The sequence below is a fragment of the Amblyomma maculatum genome, chromosome 1, assembly GCF_055883805.1.
Source record: "Amblyomma maculatum isolate TAMU_Amacu chromosome 1, ASM5588380v1, whole genome shotgun sequence".
Lineage (NCBI taxonomy): Eukaryota > Metazoa > Arthropoda > Arachnida > Ixodida > Ixodidae > Amblyomma > Amblyomma maculatum.
In genome coordinates, this window is record NC_139344.1 from 5,958,104 (window position 1) to 5,976,288 (window position 18,185).

Sequence of the window (18,185 nt, forward strand, 5' to 3'; positions counted from 1 at the left end):
TCTTGGTGTTCCCTTGAAGCTGGCTGTCGTTGTTCAAAGGCTTCCCTGATTTCCTTATTCCACCAGCTTCGTGGTTTCCTCTTTCCATTCCAGCGGTTTGCTACTACCTTCTTAATGTTTCTCCTGATGAGTAGTTCTACCTGTTCATAATCCCAGTCTTCCAAAGTGCTTTTCTCTATTGCTTCCTCTATGTGTGCTGCTATCTGCGCTATTTGATTGTCGTTTAATTTTGCGTTTGCTTTTCGTTTAAGTTCCATTTCTCTTTTCATCAAGGGCCTCATCTGCTGACTAATACGTTTATGATCACTTCCAAGACTATATACTCCCCTTCTTCGTCTATTTTCATATTTGTCACCTTGCTATGAATTCCCTGCGACATTAGACAGTAGTCAATGGTCGTCTGCCTGTTGCGGAATACCCACGTGTTTTGTCCCTCACATTTTGTTTCTCTATTTACAATACCTAGGTCGTGTCGCTCACATAAATCTAGCATTAGCTTCCCGTTACAATTTGTGTATCCATCCAGATTGTCGATGTGGCCGTTCATGTCCCCGAGTAGAATAATATCGGCCCCGTCTCCAAACTGGCTTATATCGTCACTCAGACGTTCAACGATATCCTTGTTTTCTTGCCTGCATTGATGTACTGTTCCTAAATAAACTACACCTAACCATGTCCTTAAGCCGCCAATTGTTCCCGATACCTAGGTATGTTCTTTGCAGGATGATTTTATTAATTATTTGCCAATTTGTTCCTTGGTGTATCAACATATCTACTCCTTCCCCCTTTTTTTTTTTCCGTTCTCGTTCTGTTGCACCCTTCCCAGACGTAGCCTTCTATAAACGGCGGATCTTTTAGATCCCTGAGATGAGTCTCGCATAGAGCGTGCACGCCTATTTTGTCATCCTTCAACTGCCTTTCTATTTCGCTCTTTTTCTACCTCCTTGCATGTTTATGTAGCTGATCGTAGAGTTAAATCTTTTTTTGTACTCTTCTTTCTCGACCTTCTGTTTGCCATTTTTTGGGGGGCTCAGCCTTCGTTATTACGCTTTCTTGTGCTTCACTTCCAACTACCCTTGTGCACGGAGCTCTCGCGGACCCCTAAAAAAGCTACAGCCCTGCCTGCCAGGCGAAAGCTAAGTGATGCGCCATCGGCTGTCAAACTAAAAGCTTATAAATCAATAGTAGGGCCAAGTCTGAAATACGCGAGCGTAATTTGGGATCTAAACCTGAAATATCTCATAGAAAAACTTGAACGAGTTCAGAGATTATCAGGGAGGTTCCTATTTTCCCTCTATCGAAGAACACAGTCCGCAACAGAACTTATTTCACTTGCTGATCTACCAACCTTGGCTATTCGCAGAAAAATTGCTAGGCTCAAGTTCTTTTACCAGCTTTATAACAATAAATTCAATTTGGATTCCGGCTTGTGCTTGCGGCCACCCGGGAAATTGTCATCTCGTACTAATCATCCCTTTGCAGTGATGTCCTACGTCCAAGAGTTGATGTGTTTAACTTTGAAAATATTATTCTTTCAAAACTTTTGAGAAAGAGATGGAAATTTGTGGCACTGTTTAAATGTACCTTGCCCACCCCGTAAAAGCCCGGAAGGGCTAACCGTATTTGTAAATAAATAAATAAATAAATAAATAAATAAATAAATAAATAAATAAATAAATAAATAAATAAATAAATAAATAAATAAATAAATAAATAAATAAATAAAAGAACAATGGTGTAATATCACGCAGCCTGACATAAACCTAACGCGCTATGCACGAATGAAAAAAGCCTTCCGTCTATAGGTATAGACTAGCCACTTTTCTGAAGCTGGCATACCGACGTTGTCAGGCCTTCGCGTTGGTGCGAGCTTGAGGTACAGCGGGAATGTCCAAAAACCATGTGACACCAGTATAGAACCAGGTAAAGAAAACCATTTTCCGCTCATCGACTGTCTGTTACAAAGTGCGCTAAATTAATTGAAACAATGTCCGAGCTTCGAAAAGAACAATACGACCAAACAGAAAACGAAGAAGGGAAATCCGTGTTCTCATAAAAGGCCACTCCATAGAGCGAGGAGTGAACAAGTAGCCTGTGCACTTCATACTACCGCTTCCTGACTTCAAGGTCTTCAGCGACGCACCACACTTTCTCGGCAAACGGGAAATAGTAACACTCAGAGGCGAAACAGACCCCTACCGCGAGAGCGCTATTGTTGTCGGAACCCCTGAGAGCGCGCAATCATTTAGTCAGTAGCTTGCTCGTTGCCCTCTCAAAAAGTAACTGCAACAGTTTTGCACTCCTAGAATCACTGGATGCTTCCTTTCTGTATAAGTTCGTTTTATTCCTTAAGTCGGCAGGCCTTCGAGTCGAGTATAAAATCCCACGCAGTTCTCTCCACATTTTCAATCGCTACCAAAGATCCTTTAGTAAAGACTTCAGAGACACGATCTCAGCAGCAGCTAAAATTATGCAGGTAAGCGCATTTTGTTTTTCATACATGCAGTGCTCAACGGAAATACGTGGCTTCGTACAATCAATCTTCATTTCTTTTTAAGAGCTATCCGGAAGCTTTCAGTAGTTAGTGGCAGCTACAACTTTGTTCTTGATCTCAACCTCCAGTCAAATGCTTTCTTTGAGTACACTCATTTGTCTTCCATTTGCGGAGGTATGTTTTCAAGTTAATCTTAGTCAGCAGGAGAGTTTCAGCTCGAAGCTTCCACACTTAACGTATAGTGTCGAAAAAAATAACCAAGAAAAGCAGTGCTATCTCGCCGTGCCGAAAGGCCAAGTATGACTACTAGTCGGGCCGAAGCTATAACAAATATCATGCTACAACAAAAGAAAATTGTCTTTCTTTGTTCTTTGTGCTAAGCCAATAAAAAGTAAAACAAAATATACTTTCATTTACTTCGCTTATGTTCCTAATTCTCAATTTTCTGGCCGTGAGCTGCAGTTTGTGTTTTTATTTTGTTTTGGACAAACCTTGTGCACGCTTTTCCCTCAAAGTGTTCTGCAGGGACATTACATTTTTCTTTACAACCGTACGATACCCTTTAGAGAGCTCTAAAGTGTAATGGTAGCACTTTTTTTCTATTTATCAGCTATCCGAAGCTGCGACTATGAGAGGTACCAGGGAGACCCAATGCTTGATCCAGAAGAAAATATTTTGGCTTGTATTTCTTACAAAGAATGTATCATTACTGTATGCTCCCAGTCAACTGAGTTTCTTGCAAAGCAAAGCATAGTAGGAGGAGTAAGATACAGTGTCTTTTCAGAACTATAATACAGTGGAGACTGTTTTCACCACAACAATTCTGAAATTTGCAGTGCAGTGTTGGATAGTCTATGTGCAAATGGCTGTAGGCAAAAAGACTAATATTTGCGTTAATATTGACCTGAAATAAGCCCGATGTGGTTTCATCAAGGAAGATCTGGAGCTCCGTGCACTGAAAGTTATATATAGTGAGCCTGGTTGTACTTGTGTAATGTCGCGGTATAGTTGCATGTATTGATATTGATCGCTCAGTACAATGCTCTTCACTGTACTGCAGTTCTTCGTCATCACTGTTGTCTGTGCCCTGGTTGCCTGTTCTGTCTACGCTGAAGACGCCAAAAAGAAAGATGGAAAGAAAGACGTCGAGGGCCGCGGAGGGATCTTTGGTGCCGGTGTTGGATTAGGCGGTGTTGGTGGCTACGGCGCCGGAGTAGGTCCTGGTCTCGTAGGGGCTGGTTTGGGCGGTTCTGGCCTTGGCGGAGTTGGCCTGGGTGGCGCAGGCTATGGTGGTGCTGGTGTTGCTGGAGCTGGTTTTGGTGGAGCCGGCCTCGGTGGAGCTGGTCTCATTGGTGCAGGTGTTGCGGGCTCTGGAGCCGCCGTCAACCCAGCTCTAGTTGGAGGCGGTTTTGGTCACGGCGTTGGGGTAGGGCAGGGCATCGGAGGGGGTTACCAATCTGGTTACGGTGCTTCTGCCGGAGGCCACCAGTCTGGGTACCAGGGTGGTGCTTCCGGACACAACCAAGGATCTGGAGCATTCGCCGGTGGCGCATCTCACAGCAAAGTTAACTCGTTCACCAACAACCAGGGATACAGCCACAACTCAGGCTTCTCGGCTACCGACAGCAAGAGCTTCGGCGCCGGCAACAAGCAGGGATCTTCCGGATTTAACAGTGGTGCTGCTGGACACCAAGCCGGCTTCGGACAGTCCTCGTTCGGAAAGGCTGCCGGAGTTGGGGTTGGTGGTGTAGGCCTTCATGGCTAAAAGTAAGCCTCCTTTTCCGACTACACACGGGGCTTAATAGTTATTTATTTCCTTATAAGAAACCTAAATGAAAAGTAATGAAGATGGTACAATAATGCCTTGAAATTATTGTTCCACAAACTAGGTTCTACATGTTTTCAAACAGTCAAAGCCTAGGGGCAGTCACGTTAACTTAGCAAACATACTTACTGCTACGATACTAGCAAGGAAGAGCGCTATTGATCCAGGTGTGCAGCCAAATTAAAACAGTTTAAAACTTGTTCATCAATTATATCTTTTTACCACCTATTCATAGCTGTACTACAATACTGTGGAACGTTTTACGCCTTTTTACGCGCAGAAGGTTTCCGTAGGTTTCAATAAAAAGATAATACTTCGGGCCACAGTGTTAGATTGAAACCTGCAGCCATGTATCAGTGGAAATGGAATATGGGACTACCCTGTACAGCTATACCACTGAAAATAGTCGTATCATTATAGAACACCTGCTAATTAAGTTATTGCGGATCCTTTAAAAACTACGGATCTCATAACTAATGTGAAGCTTTGGGACGTTAAGCTGTACATTTCAGACGCCCGCCATTAAAAATGGTAAAAGCATTCGTAATTTATATATGCCACGGATTCATAACAGCTTGTCTAATAGGGACGTTTCTGCATAGATTTATAGATATAGAAAGTTTATTATTCAAGATGGATATACATAATAAATTTTACTTTTTCCTGTGGAATGGAAGACAAAGGTCTTCCATTCACACAATGTTAAAGGTGATGATGCAAACTAATATCAATGGTGTGGTAAAATTTGGCGTGTCGTAACTACCCACAACCCATCTGATGGTTTTGGCTGACTGGTATTTATGTTATTTTTTATTCTACACCCCCCCCCCCCCACACACACACACACACACACACACAAACACACACATCCTATACCAACTTCGGCACTTCGGCAGATTAATTTTTGCATGCCATGTTATTTATATTTAGTAACAGCTTCACATTAGCATCACATGACTAGAACTTCGGTATTATACCGGCTTGCGTTTACCATGGTCTTTTTTTTTTCGTACGTAAAACAAATTAACGAATGTTGCTTGTTTACTTGCAGGCCTTTCTACGATGGTAGCCACGCTACTGAAATCTGGTGCCTGTTTTGAAGACTTTGTAGTCAAAGAAGTCAATAAAAATGTTTTCCTAAACTGCATAGCACTTTGGACATTTACAAATGAATGCTTAGCACTGCTAGGGGGTAAATATTGGTCAGCGGACAGAGGCTTCCCTGCCTGTTATTTTTGAGTTTCTGTCTAAAATATATACGTACAGTTCTCAATGTGCGTTCGTAACCCCTAGAATTTTGTTTTGTATCGATGTCCGTCCCCGTTTTCTTTACAGCACAGCGGTCGCATTCAGCTGAGCCAAAGAGAGGTAAACTTTTATTCAGAGCAGTAGTGAAGTATCCGCCCTAGGCGGGCAGCCACCTCAGTCCAGGAAGCCGTGGACCCAAGCCATCTCCCGAGTCCGGTCGACGAGACTACGCTGATCACACAGATTGGTGCTTGACACTTGGATTTCCCAGTTTTCTTCGGTTGGGTCTGGTGGTTATGGTACCACATGGTCCCTTGCTACCCCACACCATATGTTGTAGGGTGCTTGGCACGTTACAGGATGTGCAGTCATATCTGCAGGTGAATGGCGAGGTCCTATATAGTAAAGTGCCATTAGCCGAAAAAAAAAAAGGGTATTTAGACTATCTACGCACTTAAGTATCCCATAGCTCAAAATATACACAGACATCACTTATCAGGGACTCTCATGTGTTATTACGTTAGGTAGCACTAAACATCCCGTCGCGCGGAGTTGTTTTAACAATTAAAAGCGCTGAATGCGGATACTGAAAAATCTAGGATCAGAAGCTTAGGATATCAAGAAATGATGTGGATAACTTAATCTAGCTCCATTTTCTATGAATCTAAAAGTTAGACGCGCTCGAAACAGCACGAGACAGGTTATTGCTTCTGCATTGGAGTCATTAGGAAGCCATATGATGCAAATTATATCACAGTAGAATTTAATCCTGCGAACTTCGGGCATATCACGTACACTATAGCTGTGATGAAAGTCAATACTCTGTAGCTTTGATCTATGCACTCTGAACAATATCAAATCCTGAAGCAATTATACAGGCTATGCCTTGGAGCATCAAACTAAAGTGAAAGTGTGAGCTATCAGGGATACATAAAATGTTCTGTAAGATCGCATCCTGCAGGACCAATATTCGTGAACAAACCCCAAATTCGACAAGTCTGCTTCAACACGAGGAAGCGATAGAATGATTTTTAGATTTGCTGCTTCACATGCGCGACGCTTCTGCTTACGTACGTGCCTGATTTATCATCCATTCTTAATGTACATGTATTAATATAATTCGTTTATTTTTACCATACAGTAAATATAGTTCAGAAAAAAATCTACCCGTCGTCTTTAACTCGGCGACGTAGGTAAGGGTAATCACGTAATATTACATGTGTAGAACTGATGCGAAATTTTTCTTCCTCGGAGTGATTAGACGAGGAAAGGGCCTTTTCTGGTTTGCGGCCAGGATGCGTTTATGACACCGCAAAAGTAGCGGAGCTGCTAGGGGAAACCAAATACAAATAATTGTTGGCCTCTACCGAGAGATTACTGCACCATTCCCAGCTATCCAGGAATCTCAGGAACCAGAGCCATCTGTTGGCCGCCTGCTAATAACCTCGCTAAATTTACTGGGGATATTTCAAACTCGTAAATTTTAGTTATATTGATAGCCCTAAGAAATTCTGCATGAACATGGTGACTGTTTTGGCCGACTTTTTATCCTTGCCGCTAAATCCGACCTATAATATACTTCCCGCGTTCCCACCAACTATCCCGGAATGACATAAAAATCTGCGAAACATACTGCCGTGCAATGTAAATACACGCAGTGATTTTGAGTGTTCAGAGCTACGCAGCACATTCTGGAAGTCAGGGAAACTAGAAGCACTTGTTTAATTTTCTGCGCTTGTCCAATGACAAAGACACTATTTTGACCAAATGCGAAGTTTTTATAAGCTTTAAATGGTCAAAAAACGAAATAGGTGTCGCCTTCTCCAGCCAATTTCGCAAACTAGCTGTAATGTGTTGACATCGTTTTAGCACAGATTCTGCAGGCTAGCCCACACGCTCACTTACATTAAAGCGATGATCACGGAGTAATTTTCTCTGTGCAGGCCACAAATCCAAATATCGAGCCCGGAAATATTTTAAAAGATACTTTCTCACGAACAATTAGACTTTTGCTTCTGCATAAACCTCAATGTGCCCAGAAGGAGGAGTGAAATCGATTTTTACTAACACCCATTGAATCGAGCTGTCGCCATTGGCTCTTTACAATTCCTGCAACTTCCAATGCTATACTATTGCATAGCGATCGGATATCAGAGGTACAAATGAAGCTTTGCGAAAATAATTATCTGTGCAGTATGTCACAAAAGGGTAGAACTTCGTACCGTGATTTTTTATAGGCCCTCAGAATCTTAAAAAGACATGGAGACAATGTGTTTTGTGGGTAAATTCTAATAATATCAAAGTGAAATTAAGCTTGAGCCGACGTAAAGAGTTAGCATAATATACTACATATGACAGGAGCTCTATTTGGATTTATCTCAGCCTATTAAAAGCTTGCATTATATACCCATTCGTAAATGGCGGGCCTGAAAACGAATTGACTGTTTACTTAATAACGCTAACTGCCGTTTAAGTGCATTCAGAAAATATTTTCTTGCTGACTTGCTGTCTCATTTTTCTTTCACGTCGCTCTTCTTCCTTTGTTAAAGCTAACACAGAATGCGTACTGGTGCTCAACCATTTGGAATAATGTCATCAGCAAATCCGGGTTTCATTAATTAAATAAAAAACATGACCGTGTTTATCGGAGAACGTAAAGCAATTTCGACGTCGTTCTTATGAACATTTCCGAAGCTGAGCCCTCTTTGCTAAGAGTAACCGGGCAAGTAGGTTGGTCCTCAGACGTATAGGGGTGCTACATAGAGCCCGTAGGAAGGCCAAAATGTTCAAAAAGTGCGTGCAAGAGTTCTTTTCACCGTACACAAATTAATAGATCAACGTTAAAGAAGACCATAAGTGGGCCACAGCGCGGCTGAGAATATTCTAGCCTGGTTAATTTGGATAAGACAGTATCTTGTACATTCTGTTCTATACAGTGTCGAAAGGGGATTAGTATCCATAAAAAGCCTCTTTAAAATATGCATTGAACGTCATTCAGTTGAAGCTAAACCAAGCCATTTCTGTGAAAATAAAATGGAGAGACTAAAGCTAGATAATCTAGATGCTAAACAGAAAATACTAGTTGCTGAAGTCTTAGACGTAAGCCTATCAAGCTAGAGTTTTCGACAAAATCTGGTTTTTCGCTTTCAAAAGGGCCTCCAGTTTCCTTATTAGCCGCACGTTTGCTCGGCTACCCTGGCCGTGGTGGTACTGGTGATTCAGGTGGGAGCATTTAAAAAAAAAAAAAAAAAAGAATTCTCTAGCGCAGAAAACCTTATCGGCTCACCACGCCGTACCTTGACCTTTGGAAACGCTTTGCTTGCTTTGTGACCCTTTGCAAGCAGTGGTGCGCTAACGTAAACCCGTCTAGGAGGGATACACGAGCGGGAGTGCGTTGTCCACGTGCCGGCATAAAGAGATATGCATCACAGCTTCACCTTGACTTAGGTGCTCTGATTGGCTTTCAGCTTTCTCAAAGGTGCAACGACACCCATAAAACAACTCCCTTCTCAAGGGTATACAGAGTCTTTTTTTTAAACTCAGCCCTCCCCGACATTTCAGAAAGCTGGATTAGAAGCGCAGACTGCATCGGAGGAACTAGGCTATCGAATTATGGCCGTACTGAGGAAGGTAAGCCGGGCTTCAATTGGATTAGGCAAAAACAGTTGGTTCTGCAAACTATGCGGGCCAAAATCTAACATTTCTCAAAGGCTTTCCGTTTTCCCCCATTGTGGCTGTACAAATAGCAGCGCCGCTAATGTTATGTCCGACGAAGATGTAGGTGGCTGACGTGTCGTGAACTCATGGTAGCTCGCATATTTGGATATGGTGCTCAGTAATGGAGGCTGAAAAGTGGAGCGCATTTAAGTGAACAGAACTACTCATGGCCCAGCTGTTTCAAGATAGGTATAGTGAACAAAGCGCAAGGAACTGCAGTGCATCACCACGATCTATAGCATTTCAATATTTTAAGAAGTAATTTGACGGTACTAATAATGAAACTAAGAATTGGAAATAATGAAATTGAAATTTCATTATCTTGAATCATTTGAATTTCATTTGAAAAGTGTATTTAAATGAAACGTTCCCGTGTAAAACGCAGTTTTGCGTGCCGCGAAGTAAAACGGGAAACGGAAACGCAAAGCAGTGAATATTTAGGCACTTGCAAGCATTAATACATTAGCGGCACTTGATCCACATTATATCTTCACGGTGGCAGAGCCCAATGTTATTAAAAAGAACTTTTGGGGGGAATATATAGGCTTAAAAAAAGTTGCCATGAAGCTCCAAGTGCGAAGAGATGTGCGGCCTATATTTCGTTCTGTCTCAAAAATTTTGACATATATTTTTTATATGAAATGGGCTCTAAGCCCTTAATGTTGAAATTACACAGTTTGCATAACGAAAATAATCCGGAAATGTTGTTTTTAATAAGCACAACTTCATCGAGCTTACGTATGGTTTTGTCACGAGTGCGGAGAGAACAGAGAAAAAGAGAAAAAAAGAGAAGACTGTCCTATAGCATTTCATTCACGATGCATGCTTTTCGTTTTTTTAATCATGCGTAAAACAATGACAGTGTTAAAAATGTCAAAATAGTTGTGCGCTGTATATTTTTCTTTACTTTTTCCAGCGATTAATTGCAAGGAATATCCATTTTGTGCAAAGGGAAGATGATGTCTTGAGACGATAACGATGACCACTTGTGGGTGCACGCTACCGTCAGGTTGTGCATATGTTAATTTCAATTTCACTAAGTTGTATTCCACAGGTTAGAGACGAAGATGACCAAGGTTTTCAAAGTGACATTCCATTCAAAGAGCACCTTCAAAGGGCTGTCATAGCTCAATCTGTACAATTTTGGCAATCCTTGTCCTTCATTTGGGTATATACGTTTCACTTTTTGCATGTGTTACGGATTAGCGAAGGAATGCGCTGCTGTGTGCTCTTGACTGCCTTAATGCCCTACTAACGCCGGAAAACCAAGTCAGCGCACTAACTAAAAGCTTGCTGCGTAATGAGGTTATCGGGCTTATTACCAGAAGGCGCAACGTGTAGGAGCTTCATTTGAAATAATTAGTGCAGTTCAGCGAACCGCGGTGAACACGTGAGTGCATGGACGCTCTCTTCGGAGGGACATTGCGTCCGACGCATCCGCACTATAAGCAAAGTGGCACAGGCACAAATGGACCTGGAGGTGGTTCTTCGTACGGCCTAGTATTTCACTGCGATTCGCGGCAGGGTCGGCCGCAACGGCGCTCGAAGAAAACAGCCCAAGAGTGGGCGACCATGTACCTCACCGAAACGCTATGTATCCAGCAAGATAAAGGTTCATTTGAGTGAAGTTTAGCATTATTTGAGCCTAAGAATGACTATAGCACTGCCTAATTTGCTTCAGTACTTCCGCAATGCTATTACTTTGGAAATCATACACCAATTTTCGTGCACAGAACCTCCTACACGGCAGTTCCGAACCTGTGTAGCTTGGAACACTTCTCAGCCTCATTCTTTACCGTAGGATATTTTCGAATTTTATATCTCTCAGAGCAGCTGGCATTAAGCTTGAGCAGCATCCGAAACAATTCGTCAGAACCCTTGCCTCAAAGTCTCAAGGAGGCGTCGAATAAAACCTCTTTAAAAATAATGGCTAAAAAAGCTTACGACAAGGGACGCAACTACGCCTCCTTAGGAGCTTGACATTTTTTTCGCTAAGCAAGGTGTGGTGCCATAACGGTGCACTAAAGCATAGACGAAGTCGCCCAGTTTACGAACTTCCCAACGGTGCATACTGAAGTTCAACACAAAACTACTGCGTCTTATTAAAAATGTAAATTACATGATAGATTCGTAATAGGTGCATTTGGGAATCATCAAGACGTTTTGAAATTGTCTTCAAAAGTTAAAGTTGAGTCGCTTAGTGCTATTCAGTGAACACCGACTTCAGCGAAACTTCCCCCCCCCCCCCCCCCCCCTAATTCTCGTTCCAATAAAGATTGTTTCTAACGTTACAGATGAGACCGTTATACTTGCTCACCCGGTCTAGTGGAAGCCATATGCCTGTCCACGTTAATTAGCATTTTAACAGCGAACCAAGAAGTGCTTTCTCTCGAGTTACTCGATGAATATTTCAATTGCAGGCAAGACAGCAAAAATGGTATAAGTTTGTGAAGTTGTGATGTCCGCCTTCAAAGAAAACATGTCATCATCTCTGAAAACAAATCCGATCGCTGACCATAATAACCGGTATTAAATTCGCCTCCAGTAGACAACAAGCACTTGTTCGGAACTCTTCAAAACAGGAATATAGCAGCCCAGGGAGCAAATATATGTTCACACGTGGTCCTGCCTTAACACAGTATATTGAACGAGAAGTTATTGAAAGACAGGCTTAAAGTCAGAGAGGGTCTCTGGGGAGGGTCTCTAAGACCCTCCACCAGTATTTAAGACGGGTCTGAGAACTTCTCCGCTTTAATGTATGCGAACTGCATGAGCATGGGTTTATTTATTTATTTATTTATTTATTTATTTATTTATTTATTTATTTATTTATTTATTTATTTATTTATTTATTTATTTATTTATTTATTTATTTATTTATTTATTTATTTATTTATTTATTTATTTATTTATTTATTACTCATAATACCTTAGTTAGGCATTACAGTGAGGGGGGAAGGATAAAAGGCAATTGCTGGTAGCACATTGCACATTAATCATTCATAAAAAATAAAAATAATAAAAAAGAACATCAACAGACGTAACAGGAACACAAGAATGCGAGCACTCGTCAGAATGAAAAAAAAAAAAAAGAGATATAGAAAAACACAGAAATATAGCAACATAATACTGAAATCATGAACACGATGTCTGAAAGACTTGTTAGTGGTAGTCGAAATTTATCCTCTATTGTTTCGACAATTTCACAGTGAGTTTTAACAAAAACCATTACCATATTTTCTAAAACGCGAGACCGGAAAATAAAAGGTCGGTAAGAGTATACAATGTCTGGAACTGATGTATTCTGCGAACGCTCCAACACTCGCCTATTTCACCGGTTCACATCGTGCTTTAGGTGCTGACTGAGCAAACTGACAATATGCTCACGCAATATTATTTGGAGGCTGCACTTGCCACCTGTCCAGCCGGCCAGCCTTGTTGTTCAATATTTGGTAATTTTCGTTTCGTTCACTTGTGGGGGAAACGTATTTGTATTTACTTTACCTGGTTGATTATACGTTAGAGAGCAGTTAAAATTCGCGCCTAATTCTTTTATAAAGCATTCTGAAAGCAGATAGATATTGTGCTGTTGCGCTGCAGTGCAATTTAAGCACATTTATTTGAATATTTTTGGTTCACACCTATTTACTAATTCGAAATCTCCATCGCACGTCAGGACTGTTCTGAAACGCTACATTTGTCCTCGATTTTAAGTGTACTATAAAATAGTGGTTTTGCAGAAAAAAATGCCAAATACGTCACAAATGCTGGCGCTTTTTCTCACTGTGACCAGTTTTACGTCTCATACCGTAGAGCACACCGGAAAAACGTGTATGTCACTTGTTTGCAACTGGGTATTAAAAAAATAGGCAAAAAACCGCCATCAAAAAATGATTTTTTCTTTTTGTATGAAACGATGTGCAAAACAGGCCGTTCGCAGATTTTTCCATCTCCCTATTTATTTCTCTCTCCACCTGTGCTTTACACCAGAGACCCCCTTCTAATTAGGCCAGACTTTAAGCACTAAGTAAGGAGCACTGAGGAGAAGGCGTTATGGAGAAGACGAAGGCAAAGTCCCGGGTCAAATGCCCTGACCCGGGCTACAATGCCCGGGCTACAAAACTCTCATGTGTTCCATGTTGACAGTTTGAGCTCCAGCTCCACGGAGCGAAACACATACGGTGCGTCAACTCTCGATACAATTGAAGTCCATCGTTGTGGGCTGAAGGAGAGGCGTCGTCCTCCTGGTAATTACAAGTAATGCCGCCATGTCCTGGCCGCCATTGAAAAATGATATCGTGACCCGCGAGATATTGTGACCCGCGACATAATGGAGTTTACAGACTTTGAAGAGTTTTTTTAGAATCACTTCAAGGTCACCAGTCATGTGCCGGCTCGTGGTTGACGAACTCAACTGCAGTCCCTATGGCAGCTAGTTCCCCACCAGTTGAAGAGGTGAGATAAGTCCTACTCACTTTCCTTGAGGTGGACCTGGCCAGCATCACCACAGACCCCCCAGAACTGGCTGAGTTAACTGAGCCAGAAACCGTCAACCAAGAGAATATTGCTGGCGAATCTGTGTTTTCTAGCCAGTAGCATCGTGTTATGTCCCGAAAAGCACATCGACAAGCTGTTTCTAAGGTCGCCCATCGTTCACTTGGGCTTCTGTGCTTTGCTACTTTTTTGTACAATTACCTCAAATGCCATGATTATTTTGGAAAAAAACAAAAGTGACTATGATTGATTGTAGCATGTTCCAAATGGTTGTTTTCTTCCCAGGGGATGTTTCTGCTAGCTGCCTGTATCGTCATCCTCGATATTCTGGATATTAAGAAATGCACGGCGGAGAGAAGCGGCTCAGACTTGGAAAAAGGGCCGCATGCAATCGGTAACGGCCAAAGACTCACTAAAGAGCTCGGGTACACTCGAGACAAGAGGAATCTTCACAAGGAAGGCCACCTCCACGCAGGCCGAACTCACGCTGGCCGAACTCATGCTGGGCGAACTCACGCTGGTCGAATTCAGGCTGGCCGCAATCATGCCGGCCGAAATAATGAGAGTGCCGGTCGACGTCGTCACTGACCTGATTTTACAAACATTTTTTTTTTACATTATGCACAGAAATTATGACTCATGTATCTAGGCGCTGAATCTTTGCGCGCGTACTTTAAATGAATTTCCGTCTCATGATAATAAAGTATAGCTGATGCACAAACGGTCTATGAGTTTGGAAGCTGAGGCATTTGAAAAATCAGGTAATGGTCCGTTTTCCCTCTTTTCTGACTCTGTAATGACGTTTTCGTGAAAATTAAAACTAGGAATCACGAATTCTGGTTAGCCCCAATTGAACATTCTGGAAAGAAATAAAAAAAAAAAGAATTCAAACGACTCTCTTCTCAATGAAGTTTTTCAGTGATGGTTGCTGTTATGTTGAAGACTTGAACCTAATATGCTCTCAAGGGAATGACCACACAACATTTATGCGAAAGCTAGAAGAGCGTTTCAATAAACTATCAGCGTTTGGTTTAGTTGAAAATTCCCTCCGCACTCTATGCGTTACAACGCCGAGAAAGAGACAAGAACGATACTGAGTCATCTAGGATAGAGTTCATTACACATTTTACACTTAACATTGTGAAGTTAGAACTTCGAAGTTCACCACCACTGGCGACATGACGTTTGAATAATTCGTCGCTGCATCGCCGCTGCAACTCCCGTGCAAGCTACCCTGGTCGAACACGCACTCTTCAGATCAGGAAGAAGCATAAACATACCGATCCTAGTCGTACTGAGCTACGGCCGGATTCAAGCGGTGGCTGCGGGCATGCCTCCGCCACCGCGGCCGCTCGAGTCGGCCACGACTGAAAGCGCTGAAACCTTCCATCGTGTGGAACGCGACAACCGAACCGGCTCTCGGGCGATTTGCTACTTGCGGAGTTGTGTTTTCAACGCAGGACACTAGATGGCGCCGTGGTACCAGGCCGAGCAGTACGTATAGCGAACGCGGGAATTTGTAATGGGGGGTGGTGCCAGTGGACATTTTATAAAAGGGGGGGGGGGGGGGGGGGGGGGAACGGGGCGTAAAACGACAGGTGCTGGTAGCGGCAACTGTAATCTACTATTTTAATCATCGCTAGCTTAAGCAGTTATAAAAATTTCTATTCCAGGGTAAAGTATGAACGAAAAGTCTATTTTGGTGAATGAGATGCTATTGTCTACAAAGTCTTGTCTTCTTTCTATCGTCAGAATTATTTTTCTGTACAACATCGCTGGATTAAAACAATCGTATAAGTTTTAAACGTCTTCCGGAAGTTGCCCTCGTAAACTAAGCCTTGAGAATGGGCAATAAGATGCATACGTCCGCTATTCTGAACGTAAGTTTCGGCCACATATTATTCCGGCTTTGTATTTCGGCCGCATTGCTGGTGCGATCGTATTATATCTCGTAACATTACAAAACGGGTGCCACTTATATGCCTTTTAGGGCATGTATAAAGAGGTGTCTCTCTACATGGTGACGAAGACATTTTGTTCAAACGCGGATGTGATGTAATGCGGGAGTGTAGTAGAGATCTTTAAGCGCAAGCGGTGGTAACCTGTAGAAATCACCAGGGAACTGACATTATTTCTTTTATGAAGACATATGCTGGCAATAGAGAGACGATAATACTGTTCTCACATTACCAGCGCTGCCTATAATTTTCAGTTCCCGGCAAAAGAAAAAAATACGTACACAGAGCCTCATCACCGACATTGCTACAAAGCGTCATCGCAGGGAGCGCGATCTAAACAGGGTTCTCGGTCGCTCGTCACTCGCTTGCCCGTATCGTCTCCATGCGAAGCCGGGGGCTTCCATTCGCGTGTGATGCCTGGCGGTTTCTTCACTGCCAAGGCGATGATGAGGCACAAGTGGAGCCAGTTCGTGCGAGGTTCAGTGGCCGGATCTAAAATTTGTTTTCCTGCTTGTTGCCCGCCTAAAAGAGCCGAAAGATATGCGCGCATATATGTTTCGAGAAAGTCGGCGTTGCAAACACACTGCGCGCGGCAGAAAAAAAAAAAAAAAAAAAGAAAGGCCATGCAAAGCACTTGATTAACTGCACCCGGCAATAAGGGAGTAATTACTTATTGACATCCACCCAAGCGCAGCCTTACAGCTACAAAGGAAAAGCTATACAGCTTTCCCAAATACTTGGTAGTTAAAAGAAAATTGGTCCTTGTCTAAGGTCGATAAGTAATAACTCTCTTACAAATATGTTTAACCTTAGAGGACTCCCGTAAATATTCAACCAACACTCCACCAGGTGTAAGAAAATTAAAAGAGGGAGGGGGGGGGGGGGGGTGGAGGGGGCATTGTAGCTCTGCCTATAAAGTTATGGCGCGATAGCATCGAAATTCGATTCCTGACATAGTATAGAGATAGGCATATTGTCTGGGGGCGATGATGAAGGCGTATTTTGCCGAAAGAAACCTCGAGAAAGGCACACCGTCCGAGCTTTGTCAATTTTAGTCGTTGTATACCGTCGGAACTGTCTTTTCGTCTCAATAGTTTTGACGCACAGGGAGCTGGAACAGCATATTGCGTCAGTATTAAGAGTAGCTTTGGAGGAATTTGATTCTCGTTCCAATGGCTCCTTTTCTAACGAGTATAGAGACACTGTGCTCCGCCCCCTGATTTTGTTCTGTTTTGCCTTGTTTATGTTTATTTTGACTGTTGAAGATTCAAACCTTAGACACTGAAATTATATCTGTAGGGTTTGCCCTCTCTTGTATTAACTCTGAAAAGGATTGACAGTATTTCATATAGAGACAGCCATGGTGCCTCAATGAGGCCACCAGGCATTTTGGAGAGATGGCGTTTTAAGGGCAAAGTGTAGGGACTCATCGTATGCAGGAGACACTTCCGCTGCTCAACCTCTATAAAGTTAAGGAAATGCCACTCCGCGAATTACGGTCATTGCAGAATACATGAACAGCGTCACAACATATATGGGCCTTCGTTTAAGGGTTTTATTTTATCCAGATCTAGAAGGAGGGTAGTAAATTTGTGGATATTATGTACAAACATTCATCCGCCAATCAGATTGTATAATAAATGTTTCTATAAATCAGGTCACATCGGATCAATTTTTGCACGAAACTTTCTATCGCTTCTTGTACGGAAATAGGAAGCATTACATTTTCGCTAATTGCTTAATAAACAATATAGAAATTTCAAGCTGCCTTAAACAACTGTGTACCAAAATACTCATTTCTTTTCGTATCATTTATTACTTTTTTACAATTGGGCTTGTCCTCTCCAGCGCAGAACAGCGTTCGTATAAGCGTCCCCTGCTTTTGTTCGTGTATATCGAAGACATTAACTCTTTGTTGCAATGGCTATTTCAGGAATACAAGAGTTTTGTAGTAGAACTTCGATAGCGTGGGTATTGTGTCATAAAATGCGTTTATATGATGTCGAGTTAGCAGCCGTGTTGTTTTCAATCGTGCCTGCCGAAGATATCATGAAATTAAGCCGCACCATATAGAAGCGTCAAAGAAAGCTTAAAATCATTATTGCACCGAAAATACTGTTCTAGAAAAAGCACAAGGTAGTTGCTAATATTCGCGCGATGTTCAGCCTTTTACACTACAAAACTTGCGTTTTCTATAAAAGGCTCATTACGGGTCAATATTATTTTAAGAAAATTGTCAATAAATCCGTTTGGGTTGAAATATTCCGTACACAAAGGACATTACATGATGTATATAATAGTCGCAAAAATACGCCCACCTTCGTTTTTCCTTTAATTCGGTTTAATTTCCTTGATTTTAGCGGCTTTTGGTTATCCCATTTACATTCGCCACTGGTCTATTTTCTGCATTTAAGCTAAACTTACACCCTGCAGTCCCTTTACTGGTACC

At 42.2% G+C, this 18,185-nt stretch overlaps 1 protein-coding gene and 1 long non-coding RNA gene across 2 annotated transcripts; one reads left to right on the forward strand and one right to left on the reverse strand.

Moving 5' to 3' along the window:
* Positions 1-2,242: 2,242 nt before the first annotated feature.
* Positions 2,243-5,461, forward strand: LOC146201536 (uncharacterized). The gene is made up of 3 exons (XM_084587624.1): positions 2,243-2,476; positions 3,555-4,261; positions 5,371-5,461. The coding sequence occupies exons 1-2, from the start codon at positions 2,471-2,473 to the stop codon at positions 4,257-4,259; spliced, it is 711 nt and encodes a 236-aa protein (XP_084443750.1). The 5' UTR covers positions 2,243-2,470; the 3' UTR covers positions 4,260-4,261; positions 5,371-5,461.
* A 206-nt stretch (positions 5,462-5,667) lies between these two features.
* On the reverse strand, positions 5,668-15,257 carry LOC146201537 (uncharacterized). The gene is made up of 2 exons (XR_014703556.1): positions 15,059-15,257; positions 5,668-5,941 (listed from the first exon to the last, which is right to left on the reverse strand). It is a non-coding gene; the product is annotated as an uncharacterized LOC146201537 (long non-coding RNA).
* Between the last annotated feature and the right edge of the window lie 2,928 nt (positions 15,258-18,185).